General features: G+C 34.4%; 1 protein-coding gene across 1 annotated transcript; it reads left to right on the forward strand.

Annotated features, from left to right (window-relative positions):
• LOC109721417 (protein CASP) lies at positions 5303 to 22043 on the forward strand. Its single transcript, XM_020249047.1, has 19 exons — positions 5303 to 5562; positions 7988 to 8098; positions 8187 to 8365; positions 8529 to 8678; positions 9902 to 9990; positions 10146 to 10255; positions 13660 to 13754; positions 14317 to 14369; positions 15738 to 15903; positions 16046 to 16138; positions 17519 to 17647; positions 17881 to 18000; positions 18352 to 18432; positions 19191 to 19298; positions 19381 to 19524; positions 19613 to 19714; positions 19815 to 19894; positions 21011 to 21103; positions 21652 to 22043. The coding sequence occupies exons 1-19, from the start codon at positions 5478 to 5480 to the stop codon at positions 21716 to 21718; spliced, it is 2055 nt and encodes a 684-aa protein (XP_020104636.1). The 5' UTR covers positions 5303 to 5477; the 3' UTR covers positions 21719 to 22043.

The following is a 26706-nucleotide window of genomic DNA, read 5'->3' on the forward strand; positions in this document are numbered from 1 at the left end:
TTGTTTTCTTTTGACTCTACCTGATGTTAGAACCTAGCTGTGTATTTGTTCTGATATCTCTAGATACTTTCAACTTCTTGCTCATTTATTCGTTTTGTTGTAGACGCCTTATATGTGCAGGCATATGGCAGGTCTCGGCATGTGCCGGGCGGGCCTACGCTGGGTCTCGGGGCGTGACAACTTTAGTCAATTTGGCTAAAGTCCAGATTACTTTACTGTAGTTTCGGTATGTTACATTCCTATTTTCCTGGGTTATGCTTTGGTCGATCTTTTGCTAGCCACGAACCTCTTCGTCTATGTTGTTAACTGCACTCAGCCTAAACGGCACTTCCGTTTTAGGCATGCTTCTCTCAGCTCTGAGTGTATTACGTATCGCTTTATATTTTGCTCCGGTCACTTTGTTATTGCAGCTCGAACTGCTCTACCACGTGGCGCTAATTTTATGGTGCCAACAATGCCCCCCTCCCCGGGAGTCTCTCGAGCAACCGTTTCAGGCAACTGACGTTTGCTCTTATCAGCGACCGAGATCAAACATCGTGGTTTCAATAGTTGAGATTCACCACCCCGAGCAGTCATATCACTTTTCCCATCTAACAGCCTGGAATAGTCGTGCCTTTGGTCATTCGTACTTAATTTCGTCCTTCAACGCTTATAATTTTCTGCGCTCTTTCGTCTTACTTAGGACATTAATTGGGGCATTTGATGGCTCTATGATATTTCTGTTATCAATTTTCTTTTCACTTTTTCTGAAGTTTTGATTACAAATTTGATATTGAAGTATAGTCTCACTAGTAGTGTATTCCGATAACGGAAAGAACCACAAGATTTGGAGGTCACCTCGATTTTATTCCTTCCAACTTTTTGTTATTTTAAGAGTGATTTTACTTGATTGGTTGAATGAAAGTCCAACTGAAACTGAGACTGCAATTCTTATTACACTATTTTTCATGCACACGAAAAATTAGTTGTATACCTACTGTTGTTTGGATTGACATGAATTTTTTTTTATTAATAGTCTTAAAAAATATTATAATTATAAAAATAGTCCTAAAAAAATCTTATTTATAAAACTAAAACTATTTGGTGAATGAATTGCCGATTTTTAAATATGATAAATAATTCACCGTTTTCTTGAAAGGATTAAAGCTATTTTTAGTATTTAATATTATACATTTTTGAAGTTTGGATGTAGAAAATATATAAATTAGGATACAAGCGGTGAATTCACCGCTTTTAGAAAGTTGTAAATAATTCACTGCTTTTATCGCCTTATTTTTATAAATAAAAATGTTGAATATCTATTTTTATATAAAAGGCTTTATAGGCTTCGTAGGCCAAAAACTCCGATTGACATGTATCTGCGAGTTAGTTGTATTTCTGATTTTTTAATTGTGCTTCATTTTAGTGTGCTACTTTGATTTGCAATAATGCTTGCTGAGAGAATTACATTGCTTGAATTTTTTTGTTTATTAAAATGCTAAGTTTACAGAGATCTCCCAACTAAAACCATTCTAAAATAGCCCATTCAACTATTTTTTTGATTTAATCCCTCGACTTCTAAATTTTTAGAATTGGATGGTTTCTTTCCAAATAATTTGAAAATTTCATCAAATTCATTTGTGACTCTCCAAATTTAATTATTTGAGTCATTTGTTGAAAAATAAAATTTGGTTAATTAATGGTTTGTTAATAAGAGAGTTATTATTGACAAAGGTTTGTTAATAAGAGAGTTATTATTGACAAAATTTTTAATCTAAGTATAGAACTTAAACGAAAAAAAAAGAGATTGAGAGTTGTCCGTCAAAAAAAAAAAAAAAGTCGAGACGACTAAAATTATTAAATTTGGAATGTACCAGCAACGTTGCATCTTTAGAAAACTCTTAAAATTTTTTTGAGAAATAAAAAAAATACTTATTTTATTTAAAATTTTAAAATAAAAAAACTCTTAAAATTTTAAAATATATTTCTCGACTAATCAGAAGATATTATATTTTACTTAAAATACTTATTTTACCCTTATTTGTATTATCCCCATATAAAATTATCACTCAAAGATATTCTATAACTGATCAAAGAAATCAAAACAGATCAAATGATCACAGTTTATTATTGAAAAGCGCAAAAATTTAATTATACCATCAAAATTGATCGTTGTTGTCGATCATAATTAGGGTCAAAATAGTAAATCCAACTACTATGCTTTTAGGAGGACAGAGGTTTTCGTCCTCCTAAGTAGTTTTAAACGATAGAGATTTCAAATCGATGATCGAAACTATTAGGGTGTGTTTGGTTCGAAGTCGGAATCGAAATCGGAATCGGAATCAAAATAAGCTAGAATCGGAATCGGAATGACTCATTATCTAATTTTGTTTGGTTCATCACCTGAATCGGAATCGGAATAAATCATTCTCATTGTCGGTGTTTGGTTCAGGTGGATATAAAAAATGTAATCAAATTAATATACTAACATTATCTTTATAATATATTAATTTAAATTTAAAATAAAAATTAAATATTAAAAATTTACATCAAAATTTTGAAATAATGTCAAAATTTTATATCTATTTTTTTAAAAAAAAAATTAAACTTTAAAGTGAAGTGGATAATTCAAAAATATGACACTAAATTTGATTTATTCAAATTCAAATTTAAAATTATAATTTAAATTTTAATTTGAATCCATTAATTTAATTTAAGTTGAAATAAAATTTGAATAACATTTTATATAAATTAAAATTTAATTAAATTCAAATTCATAGTAGATTTCGAATATACTTGATTAAATTTTAATTTTAATTTAAGTTTAATTAAAATTTAATTATATATATTTAATTTTTAAATTTTAACTCATATTTTAATTAAAAAAGTTGAAAAAATAAATTTAATCCAAATAAATATCTATTCCGTCCGGATTCAACTTTCAATCCGGCCTCCTAAGCCGGATTGAAAAAAGAGGTGATTGGGGAATTTCCATTCCACTCGGGAATCGGAATCGGAATGGAACTCCCGCGTACCAAATACCCACAAACAGATTTATCCATTCCGATTCCGATTCCGATTCCAAGATGAAAAGGAAGCGAACCAAACACGCCCTTAAAGTTGATCTTGATTCTTGAGTATTTAAAGTGTTTAGAAACTAAATTTCATACTCTAAAAATTATTCACATAATGATCAAAGAATCACAAAATCAATACTTTTTGATGGCCTCTATGAGCTGTTTGCTTGTTTAACGGTGGAAAACAATTCAAACAACTTGAATTTTTGATAGAAATTTTTTTATACAATTTAGATAGCGTTTGATAACTTCGATTATGAATAAAAAAAGTCTAACATCTATTTTCACAAGATTGTTCATTTTTCATCGTTCATTTTTCGACCCTTTCGACCATTCAATGAACTTGATAATGAATTTTAAAATTTATAAAATTTAGTTTCTACTTTCTACACGTTATTAAAGAATATTATAATTGGCTAAATAATACTACTAAAAAAATATTTAGCGAAATAATCTTTCTTTTGGCAAATCAGTTTTAAATACGATAAATCATTTACTATTTTAATGCTATTCTGATTGGTCTAGAAATACAAGTGTTTTTTTTTTTTTGAGAGATACTTATTTCATCTAGAAATAAACTTAGCTGAAAATGTGAATTAACTAGGATTCGAACTTGGGTCTCGGATATCAACCATCAAGCTCTTTGCCACTTGCTCTGGAACGGTAAGTAGAAATAAAGTTTTTAAAGTTCATAAAAAAATGTTGCAGAGGGGCATTTAGGGACGGTAGGTAGAAATGAAGTTTTTAAAGTTCGTAAAAAATGTTGCAGGGTTTGGGGCATCTACTCCTAGGGCTGGCAAATGAGCGAGCCGGCTCGCGTTCGACTCGCGTTCGACTCGATATTTGGCTCGCTCGAGCTCAACTCGAAATTAAATGAGCCGAGCTTGAACAAAAAAAAAGGCTCGAAATTCATTTCAAGCCGAGCTTGAGTATTACTCGGCTCGTTCGAATTAGGCTCGAAAAGCTCGAAAAGGTCGAATATATATATATATATATATATATATACTATGCTATCGAAAGTATAAAGGATCTGGTGCTTTCGATTTTTTGATTTTAGATCAACTAATCATTTCTTTTAATTAATACCATTATTAACTTGTAGGGACCACTCAATCTTAGGGATATTATTTAATCTTAGGGGGGATCGCAATCATCCCAACCATACAATTCTTAATCAAAGGTTCAAAAATTCGAAAACATCAAATCCTCTATATTTTTAGCTAGATCAGTTTTAACGGTGTGGATCGTTGATTTGAACGCCCTAAGATCGAAAACCAACACTATAGTACCGGAGCTCGGTACTATAGATAGTATAGTAGCCTAGCTCTCTATATATATATATATATTAAAAAATATATAAATATAATATATTTTAATTATATATAGGTTGAATGAATAATCTGAATTTAGTTAAAATTGGGCTAATATTGTTGGCCCATAAAAACAAACCGAATAGATAAATAAAAGAGCAAAATTTTATTAAATTTATACATTTTTTCTTTCTTTCTTTCTTTCATATAGCTCTAAATTTTCAATATATTTCTCTTTTTCTCTTTTTCTGTCTCTCACCCTATGTGGCCAAGCCGGAAGCCCTTCAAGTTACCAAATAGCAGCATATGCCTGGCGTTGCCTATCTTGCTATTAATTGTATGCTTGAGAATATATACAGAATATTTTTAAAGTAAAAAATTTTATTCATGTAAAATTTTAATTTTAGTTATATATGATTGGATAGTTTAATCCAATATTTATCTATATATATAATTTATTTATTTTTGACTGCATAAATGAAAATAAATATATATGGAGATTGAAGGCGGAAGAAAAGACATGTGAGACTGAAAAGATTAGATATTCAACTCATAAATTTTTTTTTTTCATATTATAATACTATATTTTATATAATTATTTTATACTTTGAACTATTAGACATATTTTTATATCAAATTATAGATAATGTTCTATACAAATTAAACTATTGATCGTATGATGTTGAGAATTTCAAGCGGCTCGTTTAGGGCTCGAGCTCGCTCGACTCGAAATTAGGCTCGCTCGAGCTCGGCTCGAATTAATTTCAATCCAAGCTTGAGCTTAAATTTAGATTCGAAATTAATTTCAAGTCGAATTTGAGCCGAGGTAAGCTCGCTCGGGCTCGGCTCGTTTCCACCCCTATCTACTCCATATGGAGGACTAGTGAGAGGACCATTATCAGAACGGTGTATAGTTGAGGGGTCTCGGTATATTTTTACACTTCACATTTTTCCATTGGGCGAACCGTGATCGAACACTAGGGAGACGCGAAACGAGATCGAAGGAGACGACGACGACGAAGACGACGGAGAAGAAGAGCGAAAGCCTCGATCGATCTCCATCTCCATCTCCTCCTCCTCCTCCTCCTCCTCCTCCTCCCAAAATTCTCCCATGGAGTCGACGCAACCCCCGGGGTCGGAGCGCGACAAGGCGACGTTGCCCTCGCCTCTAGCCGTCCTCTGCAGCTTCTGGAAAGGTCACATCGCATCGCATCGATGGCATCAATCCTACGATTTTTTTGCTGATTTGGTGTTTCTTAGGTTTAATTTGATTATACCGTGCGAATTTGCCTAGACATTGTAGATCTGTTCCCAAATAAGTCTCAGATGTTAGGAATAATATCTAACGAATAATGCGCTGGTGCATAGATCTCGTTTCCGAGTTGAAAAATTAGAGAGTCTGATGTGGTTAGGAATAATATCTAACGAATTCGTGACATTATTATTATTATTAGATGGAGACTGGATCAGTATCTCTGTAGTTATTTGTGCTCGCAAGGTACATTTTGTTCTTAAAGGGGCTTTTAAGGTTATAAAGTGCATTTACTGTGGGAGCTATGTATTTGATCTTAAGAATGAAGTGGTGATCGTGCCACAGGAATGGTAAGGCAAAGCTGCGGAATGGGTAACAGGTAGGAGATGAAACCTTAAGAATGAAGTAGCAATTCATGAGTTCGTGTAATTATGATGAGCTATAGTAAATCTTATAGAAAAATAGCTTTAATTTAATTAAGAAAACACATGTTAATTTATTCACTCTTCTGTTATATTTTTAGCTGTGATCTTTTATCTAAAACTGTCTCTACTTGTAATTCTTTTTCGCTTACTTTTGTTGCTTTCCTAATTTGGCCTATGATCCCTTGTGCTGCCAATGGGTTCTTAAACATTGGTTTCACCATTCAATACTTATAATGTGCAAACGGACATCATTTCAGCGCACCCTTATTTTACTTTAGCTGACTAGGTAGTTTATCTTGCTTGCTAGGCTTAGTTGCACAACAAGAAATTGAAGGGTCGGGCAACTTGAAGGGGAGACGAGTGAAGAATAGATTAACTTGGTTAAGGTGGGATCATGAGACCAACTGGGTTTTCGAATTTTAATCGGGAAGTCAATCCAACAAGAACTCAAACCTGAACTTGCCCGCACCAGAAAACGACCAGTTTTGAAAAACCCCAAAACTAAAACAAAACCTAATGGAAAACTGAAAAGCAGAAACTGAATAATTAATCTTAACAACTCTATAAATTAAAAATAACACATCAAATAGAAATCAAAATCTTGTTTGTTGAATATATATATTAAAAACACCATTCTCTGACAACTTAAGCTTTTGGAGAACAACGACTGTTTTATATAATTTAACAAGGTATCAGAGTAGGAGGTCCTGAGTTCGAATCTGCCAGATTATTTAATTTTTCTCCCATTTAATAAAATCCACATCTTGGGCCTATCAAGAAGTTTTGAGCTTAGATATGCAAGAGAGTGTTGAATATAAATATGGAAAACACCGTTCTCTGATAGCTTAAGCTTTTGGAAAACGATGGTTGTTTCATATAATTTAACATTGTTATATGCACATCTTAATTTAAAAGCACCATGATTAGTACTTTGATCTAGAGGCATTGGAATAAGATCTAATTGCTCAAGAGGGTGTGTATATCTTGAGCTACAATCGTTAGATTTAGAGCCTCTATATGTTAATGTACATATATAAAATTTGGTGGCCGGATCTTTTGGGTTTGGTGTTGGGCTCGTGTTAAGAGTCCCAAAAAGGAGTAGTTGAACCCAAAAACTCTTGGTTACTTATTTCTTCCTCCGTACATAGACTATTCCTTTAAGTTTCAGTTAGAAATGCCACAATAAGGTTCAGTTTCGGATAGAATTTCAATTATTCATTGCCATTAACCACTGATTTAAGTACTATACTGGTTTGGCTTGACTCCCATTCCTCAGCCATGTTGCTAGTTGCCAAAAATGGATTGTTAGTATCGCTAATTACTTCAAGCTACATTCTTGTGTTCCCTCAGTGAAACCACCTTTCAAAAGCTTGATGTGAGTTTCATTATGCAAAGCCTGATTGGAAGGTCAACAAGTAAAACCATATTTGTAAATGGTTTTTTACCGACCTACCACAGACTAGCAGTTCTTCTTTGTTAGCTTGTCACATCTATTTAACGATTTTTATCATACAGCTAATCTCTTCTAGCTTGTAAAACATAAACCCTTTGCAGCAAGTGTGTTTTTCTCATTTACCAGTTCGGTAGATTTTTTTAAGTTAAGATCTATCAGATTCTCGAAAGATGATAGAAGCTCTTATTCATTTTAACCACTCTACTCTAACTATACATACTTGCTTGAATCATCATTTTATTAAATAATTATTTATACGTTGTTAGGCATATTTTCATCATCTTTGTTATTCCCTCGTTAACTACTTATTTGAGACTGGCTCTATCTAAATTTCCAGGGCTTAAATCCTTGTTCTGATTCTATGTAGAACTTTATGTTTTTCTTTATATCACTATTATATGGATGTTCGTTGAAGCCGTTTTTGTTTCCTGATTAAATTGTTCTGTTGAATGCAAGTGATACTGACTTCCATTCTTTTTAATGTACATCAGATTTTGATTTGGAAAAAGAAAGAAGTGTTCTTGATGAACAGGGGCTAAAGATTGCTGAAAACCAGGAAACTAGTCAGAAAAACAGGCGAAAACTTGCTGAAAGTACTCGTGGTGAGCAACGTGTCTTACTTCTATACACAAATTGCTTATACTGCAATTTCATAATAACACGTATGATCTGAAATAACCCTGTTTACAGATTTCAAGAAAGCATCTCCGGATGAGAAGCTTGGTTTATTTAATTCCTTACTAAAGGGTTATCAAGAAGAAGTTGATAACCTTACAAAAAGAGCGAAATTTGGGGAAAATTCATTTCTTAACATCTACCAAAAGCTTTATGAAGCTCCAGATCCTTATCCAGCTCTTGTGTCCACTGCTGTAAGTTCCAAATTATATGAACTTTGTGTTTGCCTTATCATGGACTACTCTAGAGTTTGAGTGCATGATGAACTAACTCTTCTCAGTGTTTCTACTGTTGTAAGCTTTCTCCTACTTATTGTTTTTAATATAGGACCATCCTGTTTGATTGTTTTTAATATAGGACCAAGAGCAAAAATTATCTGAACTTGAGACGGAGAATAGAAAGATGAAACTTGAGCTTGAAGAGTATCGGGCTGAAGCTACTCACCTAAAGAATCAACAAGCCACGATAAGAAGACTTGAGGAGAGAACCCGCCAACTAGAACAACAGGTTGGTTGTCACTACTTATTTTTTCTGTCCCAAACCATTTGTTTCTTTCTTGCTCCTGTGCTGAATCTATGTAGAGTGAGAAAACTCAAGGATATAAGTTAAATCTTGAAATTCAGCAACTTAGCCTTATTTGGGTACTTGGAAGTCAATCTTGAGCAAGGAAATAGAGACATTCTTTCCTCTTCATCTTTTGTTCAAGATGTGTCTGAGAACAAGATCGACAATAAAAAACGTTCTAGGCCTTTTTGGCCGAGAGCAGCTTCTACGGAAGAATTATTTGCATCAAAGAAGCAGTAATATCATTTTCATTAGAAACTTATTAATAGCTTTTGGTGTTGCTAGTAGAAGAAGCTTCAAGCTTCAGCTTGGTGCTTCTGCATAATTTGGGTCCAGAACTTCCTGCTGCATGAAAAGCTCTTGATTTTTTGTTTGCCAACACCTGACTCCTGCTTATTAGAATTGAAGCTGTTGCAGACACCCAGCCGAGCAAACGCTTAATCTTTAATTAAGGGAGTACTATTTGCTTCAGCTTGATCAAGGAAGAAAAACTCGACTTCTAAGTCACTGAAACAGCACCTTGGATGATGCTTTTATTTAGTCATTTTTGGAAATCGCAGCACCTTTCTTGTAGTGACTATTTTTAGACCAGCCAAATATTTTGTGAGGCACTATAAATCTGTGCAAGTTAGGTAAAGTTTGTGTAATCCAACAGAAAAATGGAATATTATGATAGGATTGGTCTTCCTTAGAAACAAAATTAAGAATAGGAAAACTGAAGCTTGGTCAGTATTAATGATTCTCTTGTCTGTTTAGGGCTGTAAATGAGCTGGATATAAGGTGAGCCTTTGAACTTAAATCCTAATTATGGTCTAAACAAGCTAATTAATTTACATATGTTGTTTTATCATTGTCAGATAGTATATCCTTCTCTGAGATAAACTTTTCCTGATCGCTGAGATCTCTAACTTTAATTTCATTGTTTAGATAAAACAGCCTCACAGTGTGATTGTATTACCTATTATAAAGTGAAAAGATGTGAATACTAGCTTATAATGTTTGAATGTTAACAATCACTTCTCTAGTGAATTTGTTAGTTGGTTATCTTGTGATTGCTGTTGTAATTCATTGAATTAAATCACATGTTTTGGATATTCTTACATTTATCAGAAATATGTTTATGACTGAATCTGCACTTAGCTTTTTTGGATCTCTAACGAAATCAGATGGAGGAGAAAGTGAGAGAAATTGTTGAAATGAAACAACGAAGCTTAGCTGAGGAAAATCAGAAGACACTTGAGGCCCTAAAGGAGAGGTACTTTTAACAGCGCGGACTATTTATTAACTTACTTTTATGGGTGTTTACATGCTTTAGTTTACTTATCTACAAAAATATTGAACCATGGAGTTTATTTTCAAGAATTATCACCACTCACTGGTGATTTTTTACTTGTTTTTCTTTGGTGGCAGAGAGCGTTCATTACAAGAGCAACTACGGCAAGCTACGGAAAGTGTGAAGAATATGCAAAAGCTACACGAGTCTGCGCAAAGTCAGTTGTTTGAGCTTCGTACTCAATCAGGTAGATTACAAGATCAGTCTCTTCTGTTTCTTCACACTGTTCAACATATTTGTTTTCCATGAGAACTAAGAAGTAATGTTATCAGAAATGAACTGAACATCAAATTGTGGAGATGAACTGACGTAGGAGGGGATATAGGGTTCTACGTTTTAGAGGGCTCCAAAAATTTATACTTTTGAAAGCTTTTCAGAATTTTGGAATTTTTTAATATATATTTTGAATATATTTTTGATTTGTTTTGAAATTTTCAAAATTAAAAAAAAGAAAATTAAAGAAAATAGAAAAAGAAAAAAAAAGAAAAAGAAAAAAATAGAAAAGATAATCAAGACTCACTCCTGAAACGAACTCATTTTGGGACTGAACTCACTCTAGGGCGACACATTCACGAAGGAAAAAAGATTGCTTGTGCACCAAAGCTTTGAAATCTTTTACTAATTTCTTAATATCCTCTTCCTCTTCATACAATAAAGATCTACATCTTGTTTATACTATCCTTAGCCTTAGATACACATAACTAACTTCGGATTTGATCTTATCCTAAATGACCAACTAAAATAGCTTTATCTAAGATTAACTAAACAATAAATATCTAAAAATAAATACAAATAAAACCAAATAAGAGGATAACTAAAAATTCTCATTTAACTAACTAAAAGATATGCTCAACTAATCTTATCGAAGTTAAAAATGACAAAGTAAATCGGTTTAATCCGATGAACTTAGGCCTGTTCTGCATCATTCACTTCCAATGCGCACGATCTCGTCTTCGTGATCAGTTGGATTTGCAAGGTGATAGAAAACAACCAAGTGTGCAGAATAGAGTGATGCAACCCAATGCCTGCATGTCGAACAACCGGTATCATCTAAGTTTTCGGCTTGGTCTTGATGTAGGAAGAATGACTAATAAGTTCATGAGACTTCATAAGGTTTGATATTAATGAGAAAGGTGGTTTCGTTGTAATCTACAGTTTTGGTACGGAGGACTCATATTGCTGGGGCAATGAGGGTAACTCGATCTGTAATCTTTCCTTTCAATACGCTCATCTACCTTCGCTTCATGATTTAATTGCGAATGCTCAAATTCTAATTCGGTTAAATCTAGAACTTTTTTGCAATCGGATGGTGTGAATGGAACTAGATCAGAATTGTCGACTCCCAAATGTGCTATAGGTGGCGTACTCTGTAGAGTAATTAGGGTTTCCAGTTGAACTTTTAGTTGGATCCATCGATATTTATCTCTGACCTTATCCATCCATTGAAAATCATCTTCAGTAATTTTAGCACCATCTTTAATATCTTTCAACCTTCTTTCTTCTTCCTCTAAAAATATTATGTTAAAATCAAGATGAGATATTTGCCTTTGTTTATACCACCATCTCAAGTCATCTAGTGTTTCCATTCGAATATCATTTCTTTTTTCTCAAAATATGAGCTCTGATCGTACAACCATTTATAAAACTCGACTTTTGTCATCTCACATATTTCTTTCAATGACTCAATGTGAATTCCTTTTCTTCTACCATGCTTTTGAAAAACTTTTTTAAGACATTCTTTTGCATCCATAATTTTTTTCTACCTTTATTTCATTTTTTTCTCCACACTTTTTTTCACTTTTTTTTTTGCACTCAACTCTTTTTTTATAACTTTTTTTATAAAATTCTCACTCTGTTTTTTTCCACAAGTCCAAAACTTTTGACGAAATAGAATCGTCAAATAGTCTAAAGTTTTGATACCAAATCTGATGTAGAACGGGATATAGGGTCCTATGTTTTAGAGGGCTCCAAAAGTTTTTAAATTTGAAAGCTTTTTAGAATTTTGGAAATTTTTAAAATATATATTTCGAATATATTTTTTATTTTTTGTAATTTTCGAAACTAAAAAAAAATGAAAATTAAAGAAAAAATAGAAAAAATAAAAAAAAGGAAAAAATATAAAAGATAATTAGGACTCACTTCTAAACCGAATTCACTTCGGGACTGGACTCACTCCAGGACGACACATTCACGAAGGAAAAAAAGATTGCTCGTGCACCAAAGTTCGAAATCTTTTACTAATTTATTAATATCATCTCTCTTCATACAATAAAGATCTACATCTTATTTACACTATCCTTAGTCCTAGATACACATAACCAATTTCGGATTTGATCTTATCCTAAATGACCAACTAAAATAGTTTTATCTAAAGATTAACTGAACAATAAAAATTTGAAAATAAATACAGATAAAATCAAATAAGTGGATAACTAAAAATCTTCATTTAACTAACTAAAAGATATGCTTACCTAATCTAAGCGAAGTTAAAAAATGACGAACTAAATCGGTGTAATCCGATCAACATCGATTTAGGCTTGTTTTGCAGCATGAACACTTGAGGTTCAACTGGTTCAATGATTGGTTCAATGGTTGAACATTTGTGTTGAATAACGAATAATTCATATCTAAAATCATATAGGTATATGCCTAATCGTATTTATGGAGTGTGAATTAGTAATGGAAAAATAATAATTGAAGAATGTTTTATTGTTGTATATATTTGTTTCATATTTATGTCCTCATTAAATATAGAAGCATATTCTTAAAAGTGTAAATAACAATAAAATAATATGATGAGTTTGTTAAGAAAATCTGTTCAACTGTGCGGTTCGCATGGTTCTTTCAACTGCTCAGTTTGTAGCAGTTTGCACTTTTTTTTTTTTNGATTAGGGGATGTTTGGTTCCACTTAAAACTGTGAAAAATAGATTTCACTGGAAAAAAGTTTTCGGTGAAAAGGAGTTTTACACTCTTTAGTGTTTGATTTGTTGGAAAGAAAATTAGTTTTTCGGCCACACTTGTTTGGTTGAATGGAAAGGGTGATGAGAAACTATTATATATATTTTTATTCTATTATATATATATAAATTATATTTTATTTATATATAATAATTTCCATACTATATAATATATATATTATTATTATAATTTATATTTGTAAATCAAATACATTTATAATAATATTATATGATAAGTTTGTAATGCAATATATAATTATATATACTTAAAATATATAATAAATAGATAAATCAATAAATAAACAAACAAATATCTATGTGTGTGTGTGTGTATTAGAGAGTCCATGAGGTCCAAACCCAATGTTTTTGCTTTTCGCTCGAAAGAAGAGGTGAACGAAAACTTAAGTTTTCCGAAAAATCCGTAGAACTATTGTATGGGAAATTTTTTTTTTAATGCAACCAAACAAGCAGAAGAATATTTTTGGAGCCGAAATCCGTTTTCGGCCTAGCTTTACGAGGAACGAAATACACCCTTAGTCAGGTTTTTACATGCAATTGTCGTGATTTGACTGGTAAGGTTCTATTCTGATAACCATGATAAGAAATCTTATCAAACACATTTAATGGATTTAGAGGAAGAAAGAGCTGCGAAGGAAGCCGAGGTTCTCCTCCTTATGGATGAGGTTGAACGTGCCCAGGCCCGTCTAAATAGTATAGAGAGAGAAAAGGTATATTTCAGTCTTCTAGATCTTTAATGGATATAATGTTAGCTTTTGTGACTCGCAACATGGATAATATTTTTGCAATATGTGGCCCTTTGATCTTATGGATTTGTTTTTTATTCTTTTTTCTTCTTTCAGCTAGGCTTGTGCTGTGTCTAGATATTTTTAATTCTTCAAAATGCTTTTGCCACCTCTCTAGTAACTTTCATGCGATCCCTGAATGCTAAGTCTTTGTAAGTATCATAAAAAGGCATTTTTCAAGGGCATAATGGTCGGAACACTGAAATTCAGCAGTCTGTTGATGCTATCCAACTGACATGGACAAGTTTGCAAGCTGCAACATTTTAGCTTTGGATGGATATATTTGATTATATAAACTCTGCCAAGAAAGGCGAGCAATTTCCAAACTCTGAAAAGATACATGTGTTAAACCTGTACAATTTTCATATCCTTGTCTAAGTACAACCCAGGGCTTGATTTTTTGTGTTTGCTGTAATTTTTAGCTGTGGCGCAGCACAATCTTTTTCCATCTTTAACTTCTATTCTGAAATGCAACCTTTTTATGCAGGGTCAGTTGCGCTCTCAACTGCAGTCAACAACTGAAGTGGAAAGTAAGAACAGGTTGATTCTTCAGCCCTACAGTATATTTTCATTCGATCTATGCTTTTTTTCCCCTTTGACATCCTTTTTCCTTTTCATTTTGTACCATAAAGTAGGGATGAAAATGGATCATATGGATCAAATAGTGATTAACCCACATTGATATCCGTATCCATATTTGTACAATTATATGTTAATGTTTTTGGATATTGGACGTATTCTAAAATGCAACTGCATACCTGTTAAAAACAGATAGCGATGCAAATTGGATACGGGGCAGCTATTTAACAGATACAGATGTATTAAATAAATACATAGAACTTAAAGCAAAAAACTTGTAACTACATATATAAACTTCACAAAATTTGTCGAAATCAAGAAAATATAGAAAGAAATTGAGAAATCTAAAAAGTTAATGGGGAATTCATACTTCACGGATTGTTGTATACAAGAATCATATAAAAACTACTTGCGAAGTCGGATATTGATATCCAAATCTGAATCTGAAGGGAAATAAAGTACCTGAATCCAAATCCAAATCCCATGAAATTTCTAACTCAAATTTGAAGCCTAATCAGAATCCTAATTGGATAGCAAACTCTCAACCCATATACGGTCATTCTTAGATTTGGATTCAGCCCCTACCCATAGAGGTGTTAGATAGCATCTCTTAGTGCTTGGCCTATTCGGTGGTTTATTAGGGTTTTTAAAATATATTGCAGTACAATTTTTCAAGCGGCTTTTCTGTTTGATCTATGTTTCAATTATTGGTTTTCATCTGTCTCCATCAACCATGTGGACTCTTGGCATGTTGACTTAAGCTAGAAATGAAATATTATCAATTGACACTATGACTAACTTTATATAAGATATCAACTTCTCTACTTTAGTTTAATTTCGTTAGAGTGATGAAACTTGATTCATAGGAACGTTTTCTTGCATCTTTAGAGGCTATACATGTAGCATTAGTGAATGTAATATTGAGTTTAAATAAGGGTACAAAGAATGTAAGATTTTTTATGCGTGAATTGTTTGTTTAGCTCTTTTCCCATTTAAAGGTGACTTCCTTCTGTGCAAAAGTCATGGCCTTATTTATGAAATTTTACTGTGATGATGTTGATGTGGTTCAATTAGACAAGAAATATACATACTTTTTCAGCTAAAATCCAAAACCAATAAAGTATGTCTACATCAGAAATAAGTTAGTTCTGGCCAAAACTAGTAAGTTGGCACTTGGACTATAGAATGTATAATTTTTCATAGAATCCATGTGGGCTGATTGTAATCAATATTTAAGTTGTTTCTATGTGTATCTATTAGTTACTTTTACTGTTGTACAAATCATTTTCGAGTTATATTTTCTTGTTCTTATCGAGGACTCGCTTGCAGTGATGACTTGGAATCGAGTAGTATACTTGAAAGTTCTCTTAATGCAAAGGAGAAGATTATATCCGAGTTGAACATGGAACTTCGCAATATGGAAACTACTTTATCAAATGAGAGAGAGCAGCATGTGAATGAAATCAAGAAGTTGAATGCATTACTGAATGAGAAGGTTTTGAATCACTTCCTGCTTTTAATAGCGTCAAGTTTTCTTATATTTTTGTATAGTTTCTTTGAGGGGGGAATCTTCAAACTGTTAGCTGTTTACTTCGTAGTGACTATGATTACATGCCACTATGTTGATAATTTGGCAGGATACTACTATAGCGGAGATGAGGAAAGAGCTTCAGGAAAGACCCACCGCAAAACTGGTTGACGATCTACGTAAAAAAGTCAAAGTTTTGCAGGTTCTTTTACTCAGTTGCTTTCTAATATGTTTCCTGACTCTTATGCTTTGAGTTCTCTTATATGATGAAGTTGTAGGAACCTGGTTTGTTGCTATTCTTCTGTTTTAATCATAATATACCCTCAACCACTCACTTTCTATCTCATATTAGGGATTGATTCAATATTGTTGACATAAGCTATAATCTTTTGCTGATTGTGCCTACTTGTTGCTGATATTTTTGCAGCAAGTCTTGTCACAAACTTTTACTGTAAGTATAGAAGTTCATTGCCGTATTCTAAGTCTGTCAACTCTTAATAGTTCGTCAAACTAGAAAAACCTAGTTAAAGTAGTTTAAATGAAGTTCAATGTGAAATCCTAATGGTATTTAAAGTTTGTAATGACTTCATATTATGCCAAATGACGAAAAACCACGTATGAGGATACTGCTTTTACATACCATATGTTAGATTAGTGGTTTAAATGAATCAGAATATGCACAAACCAACGGGAAATACAAAGTTATTCCATCAAATCTTAGTTCAATAACTAATGCAAATATTTAAGGTTTGCCTCACTTCTCACTTGCTAGACCTCCTGATGTACTTCTGTTTGTTTGCAAAATCATAGAATTTTACGAGTTTTATAAGGTGATAACTTAACAATTATTCCAATTACCCTTTTCTGATAATCCCTGTGATGCTTTGTGTCTACTGATCCAACAATCAACAGTTCTTGGTAGATCAAGAGTTTTGATAATACATTGTGAATCGGAATACCCACTTCTTTTTATTATCAATGATTAACTCTGTTATGGTCAAGCAATTTATAATTCAGTTCTTGTTCTTCTTGACAAGGACTAAACTGTTAACCAACAAATTGTTGCTGAATGTACAGTCAACCATTTCTCTCACTTATTTTTTTATAGGAACCTTTAGTCATCCTAGCTAGGGTGCCGCTACACCATCTATCGGTCTTGTATCAAAGTAAAGTGACCAATCTACCTCCAAAAAAAAGGCAAATGAATACACCTAAATACAATTGATATCATTGTTGAACCTGTTATTTGTATGCTTTCGTAATTTATGATTATGACCAGTATTTCACCTATTCTCTCTCAAGAAAGAGCTTTTTATTTTCCACTGATTGGCAAAGCTGGACTGCCTATTTATTCTTTTAACTTGTTTTATTTTATCCGTTTTGCGTGACATTCCTGAATTATTATTACTGAAGCTCAAAGAACGCATTGTTCGAGCTCTTTGGGCTTGTTTTCTTTGATGTTTGCAAGCTAAGTGTTATAAACCATTTTAAGAACTCACCCTTCTTCCTCTATTGGAGGGTACTACCTTCCAACAACTGTTTTCACCTTATTGTTTTGTAATTACTGGTGCTTCTTTTGTAGGCTGTTGGATACAACTCAATAGAGGCTGAAGATTGGGAACTAGCTACCAGCGGGGAAGAAATGAGTAAGCTGGAGTCTCTGTTGCTTGACAAGAACAAGAAAATGGAGCATGAACTAACACAATTGAAGGTTAAAAGTCTACTTTCATACATGAATGTGCTCATACTTTTGATACATGAATGTGCTCATACTTATTCTCAATTTAATTTGTTACAGGCTATCCTGCCTTTGAATTTATACATTAATCAAATTGTATCGATCTGTTGGATTAACTTGTAACTTATCTACGTACTGAATGTAACAATGCATTGCTATTTGGTCTGAGTGTTAATTATGCACAAAATTTTTCACTTGTCATGAAGGTTAAAATTTCTGAGAAAACAAGTTTGTTGGAATCAGCTGAGAAGACGATCGCCGAGTTAACTACCAAAGTTGATGAACAGCAAAAGTTGATTGCAAAACTTGAGGACGACATACTGAAGGTTTGTGTGTACATTATTTTCCAAGAGATACAACATACTTGCACTTTTCTTATTTGGACATACTTGGTGGCAGTCTAATTTTATTCTTCTAAAAGTCAAATTCAACGACAAAAGTCTAATTCTCATGTTGACTCTTTGAGCCTTATTTTCTTTGGGCATATTTAATAAGGTACAAATTACTGGGAAATTAACTTAGGAGTAATTTCCAATTTCGTTTGTACATTGTCCAAGTAATTGATAGTTTTTTCTTTTTATAGAATAAATATGTCAACGATCAAATAATTTTGTACCAGTTAAAGATTCTACTTTATCATCAGATTATACAACTCCAAATTTCCTTTTCTTGTGCAGGGTTACAGTTCAGTTGAAAAGAAAGGCCTACTTCTAAATGATTGGGATCTTCAAGAGATGGGCACAAGTGAAGTTTCTGAGGTACCATCTCGTATTTTCTTATGTTATTAGCCTTGGGTACTCCTATTATGACTTTGTTATGCTTTCTTTCTTCTTTTCATTCTTTTTGCATATATTGAATTGGAAGATTTACTTAATTTTTGTTTGTTACAATGATGCATCTATACTTCATTTAGCTGTAGTGTCCTTATTGAATACCAAATTACTGATCGCAGGATACTTCATTTCTTTATATTAGTTAATCATCCAAACTATTTGTCATACATATAAATTTAATTCTAAATGGAATGATTATATAGGGACAATTTTTATTTATGTATCTTCCACATATTGTATTCTAAGATTAGTAGACAATGCCGTATTATCATATTTTGTAGTGTCGCATCTATATCCCGTATCCATTTCTGAGCAATGCTACATGTTTCTCTTCTGGTGAATTGTATATTATCTGTCAACTGTGCATAATTATCTTAGCATCATTTGATAAATATACAGAATATATGGGCTCTTAGGCAGTGGATGTTAGTGTTGTGCTTTGCTAGTAAAATACGATCTTCTGAAGTTTATAGTTTGTATCTCTTCGGTTGCATGTTTCAAGCGGGCATATGAGTTAGGAAATAACTGCTTAATGAAGAGATGCATTTTTTATCTGTTCCCTACATAGGCATCCCGATTTACAAATTACAATCACTTCCTACTTTCAAAAGAAAAACAATAAATGGTCTATTTTGATGATTTGTCATTGCTGTTTGATTTTTTTTATCTGTATTTTGTATCAGGGAACAGATCAAAGGCACATCTCTTCTGATCAAGACCAAAGTTCAATGCTTAAAGTAATATGCAACCAGCGTGATCGTTTCCGTACACGCTTACGAGAGACAGAGGAGGTACGTTCTATCCACACAGCACATGTTTCTATTTAATTTATCCTTTAGTTTCTGTTTTCATCGTAAATCTTTGGTGCACTAGGAAGTGAGGCAATTGAAGGAGAAGTTGCAGATGCTAGCTGTTGAACTGGAAAAAACTAAAGCTGATAATGTGAAGCTCTATGGCAAAATCCGATATGTCCAGGACTATAACAATGAGAAACTTGTTTCAAGAGGGCCAAAGAAGGTCTTATATACTCTTTCTCCTCTATTAATTTGATTCTATCATTCTACATATCGTATGATGATGAACCTTGTCTCTCCGACCTATGCAGTATGCAGAGGATCTTGAAAGTGGCTTCAGTTCGGATGTTGAATCGAAGTACAAGAAGATGTATGAGGACGATATAAATCCATTTGCCGCTTTCTCTAAGAAGGTAGAAGATTACTTTCTTTGACAGCTTTGTTGTTATTATTATTTATAACTCTTTTCGTTCCTGAATATTAATGTAGATAATTATTGACTATTGGCTTCAGGAAAGGGATCAGCGATACAAGGAGCTTGGTTTAAGAGATAAAATAACTCTTAGTAGTGGTCGTTTTCTTCTTGGTAACAAGTATGTTTTTGCTGTCTTGCTTTCATTCAACTTGAATTTCATATTAACTGATTGTTTTGGTAATGCAGAACTCCAGTTGTTCTTTTAGTTAAACTAGCTTTTCTCTGTAGATAGATGTCATTTATATGTTAAATCCCTCTATTTTAGTGTTCATGATAAATTATCCCTTTTTTCCCTTCGATTAACTTTGTTCTTGCACATTTAGGTGATACATACTAATTATTTCTCTGACAACTATTACTGATTCCAAAGGAAATTCTTCAATTCCCATTATTATTTTAATATTTTATGCAGTTTTTTGGGTTAGTCTCACAATATTTGGCGAAACATTAATTATACTCCTTGTACATGCAAAAACACTCCATTATACCATACCTTATACCCATGTAAGGGTGAGCTGAATGTGCTAATGTACAAAGGTGCACCTTAATACCATGCTTATTTTTAAAACATTTGGATGCAATTAGATTTGTTGTTGTTGTTGTTGTTGTAATACTATCTTCTGTTCTTAAGTTTTTAATGTTATTTAGGTATATGCTTTTACCAAACATAGGATGCACATCCAGCTGACATTTGGCTGCGATTGTAGGTTTGAATTTTGAGTCTTTGATTTAGACTGACTTTGAAGGTAAGAACAATATACAGTGCTTATGTTGCCTTTTTCCTCGAGTTTAGAACTTATGTTGAGCCATTCATTGGAAAATCTTAGGACTAAACAAGCAATTTGTATCGTGGGTCTTCTTATTATTCTATTTCTTTCACCCCTAGATAAAGAGAATATTTTGCTGAACCTTTTTGTAATGCATAATGTGAAGAACCCATTTGTTTTAATGGGCAATTCTCAGCGTAACCCTCAAAATTATTGAATTATCATGTGTCCCTTGAAACACAGACAGAGAACATGATATCATCTTCATATGAGTGGCATGTCTGTTCTAGTACCAATGTGCCGCCTTTTCTACTGGTTTGTGAGTAAAAGCAGAAGTAACCTAGATTAAGAAGTTTATAGGATGTCAGGAGCTAATCTTCCACTTTCTTCCGACCCCATTATTGTTTGTATTATACTTAAGATTGACAAAGGAAAACAAATGCTAAATCTGCGTTATCCTGACTCAGGTATGCTCGGACGTTCATTTTCTTTTATTCCATTGGGCTGCATCTTCTTGTGTTCACATGCCTCTACAGAATGTCTGCTTTAAGCTACCAAAGGTAATTAATCTTCCTTTGGAAATACTTTGCTTGTTTTGCAAAGAAATTCATCTTTTTATGAATTTACATAACAGTAACTCGTTATTTTAATTTTTACAACTCTTTAAGTCTTTTTTTTTCCCCCCATATTATAGTACCAAACTGCCCCTCCATAACAGGACCGTGATGTACAGTTTGAATGATTTATGCAGAGTTTTGAACAACAGTTACAAATGTTTGGAAAAGTATGAATACGATACTTACAATTTTGGAGGGACAATTTGCATTTATAAACGTGTAAAATGTGTATATACTCCTTGCACTATCTCCATATCGGTACTTGGTCCCTGTACTTTTCACTTAAACACTGTAGTCCCTATACTTTCATAAATATTGCAGTGCACACTAATTAAAGTGTAGGGACTAGAAGTGAAGTATACGTAAAATTTGCACAGTTGAACTTTAAAAGAAATGTGGCCGCCGATGAACTTCAAAATCTCTTATCTGATTATACACACCGCTATATTACAAAATTCTCTGTTGATTTTAACCACATATCGCATTTGCAGCACGTCGCCCGCGCAGGACGAAGTGCTACTCGATGCCGGGAATCACACTCTCGCCCATTTGCTATAACTTGATTAATTGCGAGCGAAAACGAGAAGTCGCAAGCTGAGATTTTCGTTCGGGAAGCTGTATGTGGATAGCATCAGGTTTTACATTCGGAAGAATCACATATGTACTGATCCTTAAAAAGAACAGTTTATGTACAAAAGCGAGAACAAAAGAATCTTACATGTGGCTTTACATTACACATCAAAGTTTCGTTTCCTTTTTTTTTTTCCTTGTGGATTTGTTGTGTACTGTATAGTGGAGACGTTAATACAGAGAAGTGAAACTTTGTATTGAAGATATACCAAAGTATCACCCACACGCAGAATGGTAGAAATATTTCAAAATATCTTTTTTGGTTTAAATTTTATAAAATTACCAACATGGATAAGTAAGCGCCTATATTGAGTGTATATATGGTGTGTATAAATACATGTATAAGTATATTTCGTACACCGCACTATTAAAACTCTAAGATAGATGTCTCATAATTAGATATTTAAAAAAACCTGCGTGGTGAAAATGATTGATAATGATTGATTTTGAAACGTTTTTTCTTTTTTTTCTACACTTGATTGTTGGGATTCTCAATACATTGGAAATATATTTTTGAAAGACATATAGATATTTTAGATGATAAAAATCACATCTTAATTATTGAATATTTAGTACTGTGCATGGTACGTGTACGCCCAGCGTGGGCAATAGTTTCGCATGGAAAAATTCGCAGGAAAATTTTATATTTATAGTTGTAAATTTGGGTGAGAAAATATTTAGCACACATAAAAGGAAGGAGATCCTAATTAAACAAAGGAAAGCAACAGAAGAAGGGTGAAAAATGTGCTGCTTAGGGGTGAAAGTGATTAGGATAAACTCTGATCAAACTCGACATCGGATTCAGTAGGAAAGGAACACGGATGCTAAAAGTTAGCATTCGACATATATTCTTATCTGAATTCGCATCAGAAAAAAATTAAAAAATAGGGCAAATATGATTTCTTAAAATTCTGACTGTATTCACCTCTCAGAAATGAGGGAAATATTAAAATATAGACCAATTTGCATAAAAAATCCACTTATTTTGGGCTTTTGCAAAATCAGGCTACCTTTTTCGTTTTTGTAGATTCGGTCCGCTTTTTCAGCAAACTGACCAAAATACCCTTATATATTTTTCTCTCTTCTTCTTTTTTTTTTCTCGTTCCTTTTTTCTTTCTTTTCCCAGAGACGTCGTCGTCCCCGGCCGTGCTCGCCCGTGCTCGCCGCCTCGTCGCCGAGGGCTCCATGGACACCGCCCGCGCCGTGCTGGAGCGGAGCGACCCGGAGTGGCGCCCGGCCGACGCCGTCGACGCGTCCGGCGAGGGCCGGTGGATGCGGCAGCGGCGGCACGGCGGGGGGAGGGGCGGGGGCGAGGGCGGAGGCCCGGGGCGGGCTGGCCGGCGGCACGGGATCCGCGGGCTTGAAGACCCGCGCGTGGAGCTTCACCCTGTCGCTCGTCTCCACCGTCGACGACGCCATGGGCGCGGAGCTCGGAGGAGCTAAGGAAGCTCCACGCGCCCGGGGCGGGCCAGCACGGCTGGAGGAGGGGCGGCGGCGAGGGCGGAGGCAGAGAGAGAAGCAGCAGAGGAAGAAGAAGCAGCAAAGGAGTTAAAAGAAAAAAAAAAGAGAGAGAGAGGCAGAGAGAGAAGCAGCAGAGGAAGAAGAAGGAGAAGAAGTGTTAAAAAAAGGGGTGGAAAATGGTGTAATGGTGCAAAATGGAATAATAGTGTAATGGTGCAAAATTGTAATCGTGTAATGGTGTAATGGTGCAAAATAGTGTAATGGTGTAATGGTGTAATAGTGCAAATGGTGTAATGGTGTAATGGTGCAACATTATAATGGTGTAATGGTGTAATGGTGTAAAATAGTGTAATGGTGTAATGGTCCAGATTGCACCATTAGGGCCAGATTGCATCATTTAAAAAAATTTTACACTATTTTTTTTTCCCTCTTTCTCTTCTTTTTCTTCTTCTTCTTCTAGATTGCACCATTAGCTTTTTTTTTTTCCTCTTTCTCTTCTTCTTCTTCTTCTTCTTCGACGGAGGCGTCGGATCGGCGGTGGGGGACGTAGGGGGAGACGGATCGGGAGGCCACGAGGCGCAGCGGAGACGATGGGCGATGGGGCTTCAAGGTGCGGTGGCTCGGGGCCGGGGGGGCGTCGTTGTCGTCGTCGTCACCGGGCAACTAGTAGGAACGCGTAGGAACGCGCGGCGCCGGCGCCTAGTAGGAATGCGTGGCGCCAGCGCCGGCGCGGCGGTGGTCGGGCTCGGGGTCGGCGCGGGGGAGGTCGACGAGGAAGTAGAGCTTCCCCGGCTTGAGCGGGGCATCGGGGTCGAGCGGTCGGGCTCGGAGTCCGACGCGCTTGACCTCCTCGGACTCGAGCACGGTGAATCCCGGGTGGTCTCGGAGGTCGACGTCGGCGCCGAACTCCAGCAGCAGCTGGACGAGGTCCGGCCGGCCCTGCGCGATGGCTGAGTGCAGCAGGCAGATGCCGGATGCGTCGACGGCGTCGGCCGGGCGCCACTCCGGGTCGCTCCGCTCCAGCACGGCGCGGGCGGCGTCCATGGAAAAGAAAGAAAAAAGAACGAGAAAAAAAAAAGAGGAGAGAGAAAGAGGAAAGAGAAAAATGTATAAGGGTATTTTGGTCAGTTTGCTGAAAAAACGGACCGAATCTGCAAAAACGAAAAAGATGGCCCGATTTTGCAAAAGCCCAAAATAAGTGAATTTTTTATGCAAAAAGGGAAATCAAAGTGTTTTTTTTTTATCCTGTTTCTTTATTTATTTTGCTATAATTTTTTTATTAAAATTATATTTATGTTTGTTAAAATATTAAATTTTATTAAACAAAATATGTGTATACAAAGCTTGAACAAAAGTTTAAAGTGTATCAAGATAGCTCCTGTGGTTTTACACTTTCTCACTTTAGTACCTTGTGGTTTAAAGTGTATCAAGTTAGTACCCTATGGTTTTTTTTTTTTTAAATTATCCATTTTATTAATTTGTTTTGTTAAATTAGTGACAAAGTTAAAATTCAAGGTACTAAAGTGAATATTCGATAAACCTAGATAGGGTATCTAAAATTTTTTGTATATAATTTAACAAAATATTAACGGAGAAAGAAAAGTGACAAAGTTAAAACTAAAGGATACTAAAGTAAATATTCGATAAATCTAGGTGGGTATCTAAAGTTTTTTGTATATAATAATTTAACGAAAATATTAACAGAGAAGCCGAAGAAAAGATAAAAGTGAAATCACAGGGTGCTAAATTGATGCACTTTAAACCACAGGGTACTAAGGTGAGAAAGTGTGAAACCACATTGTACTAAATTGATACATTTTAAACCACAAAGTACTAAAGTAAAAAAGTGCGAAACCACAACGGTGATATTTAAAATTTTTCCTTTTCTTATTTAGGAAAAACTACCAACCACCCCCGCCAGGTTTCGTACTTTCTCACTTTAGTGCCCTGTGGTTTAAAGTGTATCAATTTGGTGCCCTATGGTTTCAATTTTATCTTTTCGACAATTTTTTTCGTTAATATTTCATTAAATTATATACAAAAAACTTCAGTACTCATCTAAATTTATCGAATATTCATTTTAGTATCCTTTAATTTTAACTTTGTCACTGATTTAAGAAAAAAAATAGTAAAATTGATAATAAAAAGAGAAAATGAAACCACATGGCATCAAATTGATACACTTTAAACTATAGGGTACTAAAATGAGAAAGTATGAAACCACATGGGGTTTTTTGAAGTTTTCCTTTTATTTATTATGGCTTACATTCTCAGTCTCCTACAAGTAGCCAGGAATAGTCTATGCCTCTATTTCTGGTTTAAGTAAAGATGGTCCAATTTCGTTTTCTTTTGGTCTTTCAATACCATATATATTCATCTGTTGATCTGCCACTGCTCCGTGGCAATGTTTGATTTGTCGGAAAAAAAAAAAAAACAAAAAATCGTTGAAAAATCAACCAACCTTGATCTGGTCTGTAAAGCAATTCCATTCAATTTTCTAAAGGGCTCTTTTTTCAATTTAGCCCCCGGATAAATTTTTATTTTGAAAATATCTCCGTTAAAATTTAATTTGTAAAAATGCCTCTAGCTTTGCCACGCAGGCGCCACATCAGCGCCACGCGGCAGGACTGGGGCCAGTGTGTTAAGTTGAACACGGTGAACCATTCACAGTGTTCAAACATGGTGAATGATTCACCTTGTTTCACACGGTATATTTATATTCATTTTTTTTCTCTTTTAGGGATGTCAACGGGTCGGGTTTGGGTCGGGTTTGAATCGGGTTTTTAAAAATCCGAAATCGAATTCGAAAATCAAATCAAAATCCGAACACGAATTCTAGCCCGGCGGGTTTTAAAAATCCATACCTATATCGAACCCGACCCGTTGACATCCCGAAAGAGAGAAGAAAAGGAAAATAAATACACCGTGTGAAACACGGTGAATGAATCATTCACCGTGTTTGAACACGGTGAATGGTTCACCGTGTTCAACTTAACACACTGGCCCAGCCCTGCCCGCGTGGTGCTGACGTGGCGCCTGCGTGGCAGGGCCGGGGCCAAGGCCATTTTTGCAAATTAGATTTTGACAGGGCTATTTTGAAAATAAAATTTTTTCAGGAGGCCATTTGCAAAAAAAGCCATTTTTTAAACCAAATGAGTTAAAAAATCACTTGGAACTGTTCAAACGGCCGAAGTTTTTTAATCAAGTCATATTAAAATTTAATGGTTTAAAATCACTTAATTGATTTTATTTTCTATTAATACAAATTAGTGTTATAGAAAGTGAAATTTGAAATTAGTATTTTATATTAAATAAGATGTTAGAATAGTAACATATATATATATATATATAGAGAGAGAGAGAGAGAGAGAAATAAGCTCCTATGCTTTTAAAAGTACAAAGTCATTGGTGCTCGTAAGTTTTCGACCCTTGGATTAAGGAATGTGCGGTTAGGA

Source organism: Ananas comosus, linkage group 15 (assembly GCF_001540865.1).
Source record: "Ananas comosus cultivar F153 linkage group 15, ASM154086v1, whole genome shotgun sequence".
In the NCBI taxonomy this organism is placed as follows: domain Eukaryota; kingdom Viridiplantae; phylum Streptophyta; class Magnoliopsida; order Poales; family Bromeliaceae; genus Ananas; species Ananas comosus.

What these genes read in the sequence shown, in the direction of transcription:
- LOC109721417 (XM_020249047.1), top strand. Translation starts at nt 5,478, where the DNA reads ATGGAGTCGACGCAACCCCCGGGGTCGGAGCGCGACAAGGCGACGTTG. An exon ending in CCCGCCAACTAGAACAACAG is followed by an intron (nt 8,679 to 9,901) that starts GTTGGTTGTCAC and finishes TAACGAAATCAG; the next exon opens with ATGGAGGAGAAAGTGAGAGA. An exon ending in TTGCCGCTTTCTCTAAGAAG is followed by an intron (nt 19,715 to 19,814) that starts GTAGAAGATTAC and finishes TATTGGCTTCAG; the next exon opens with GAAAGGGATCAGCGATACAA.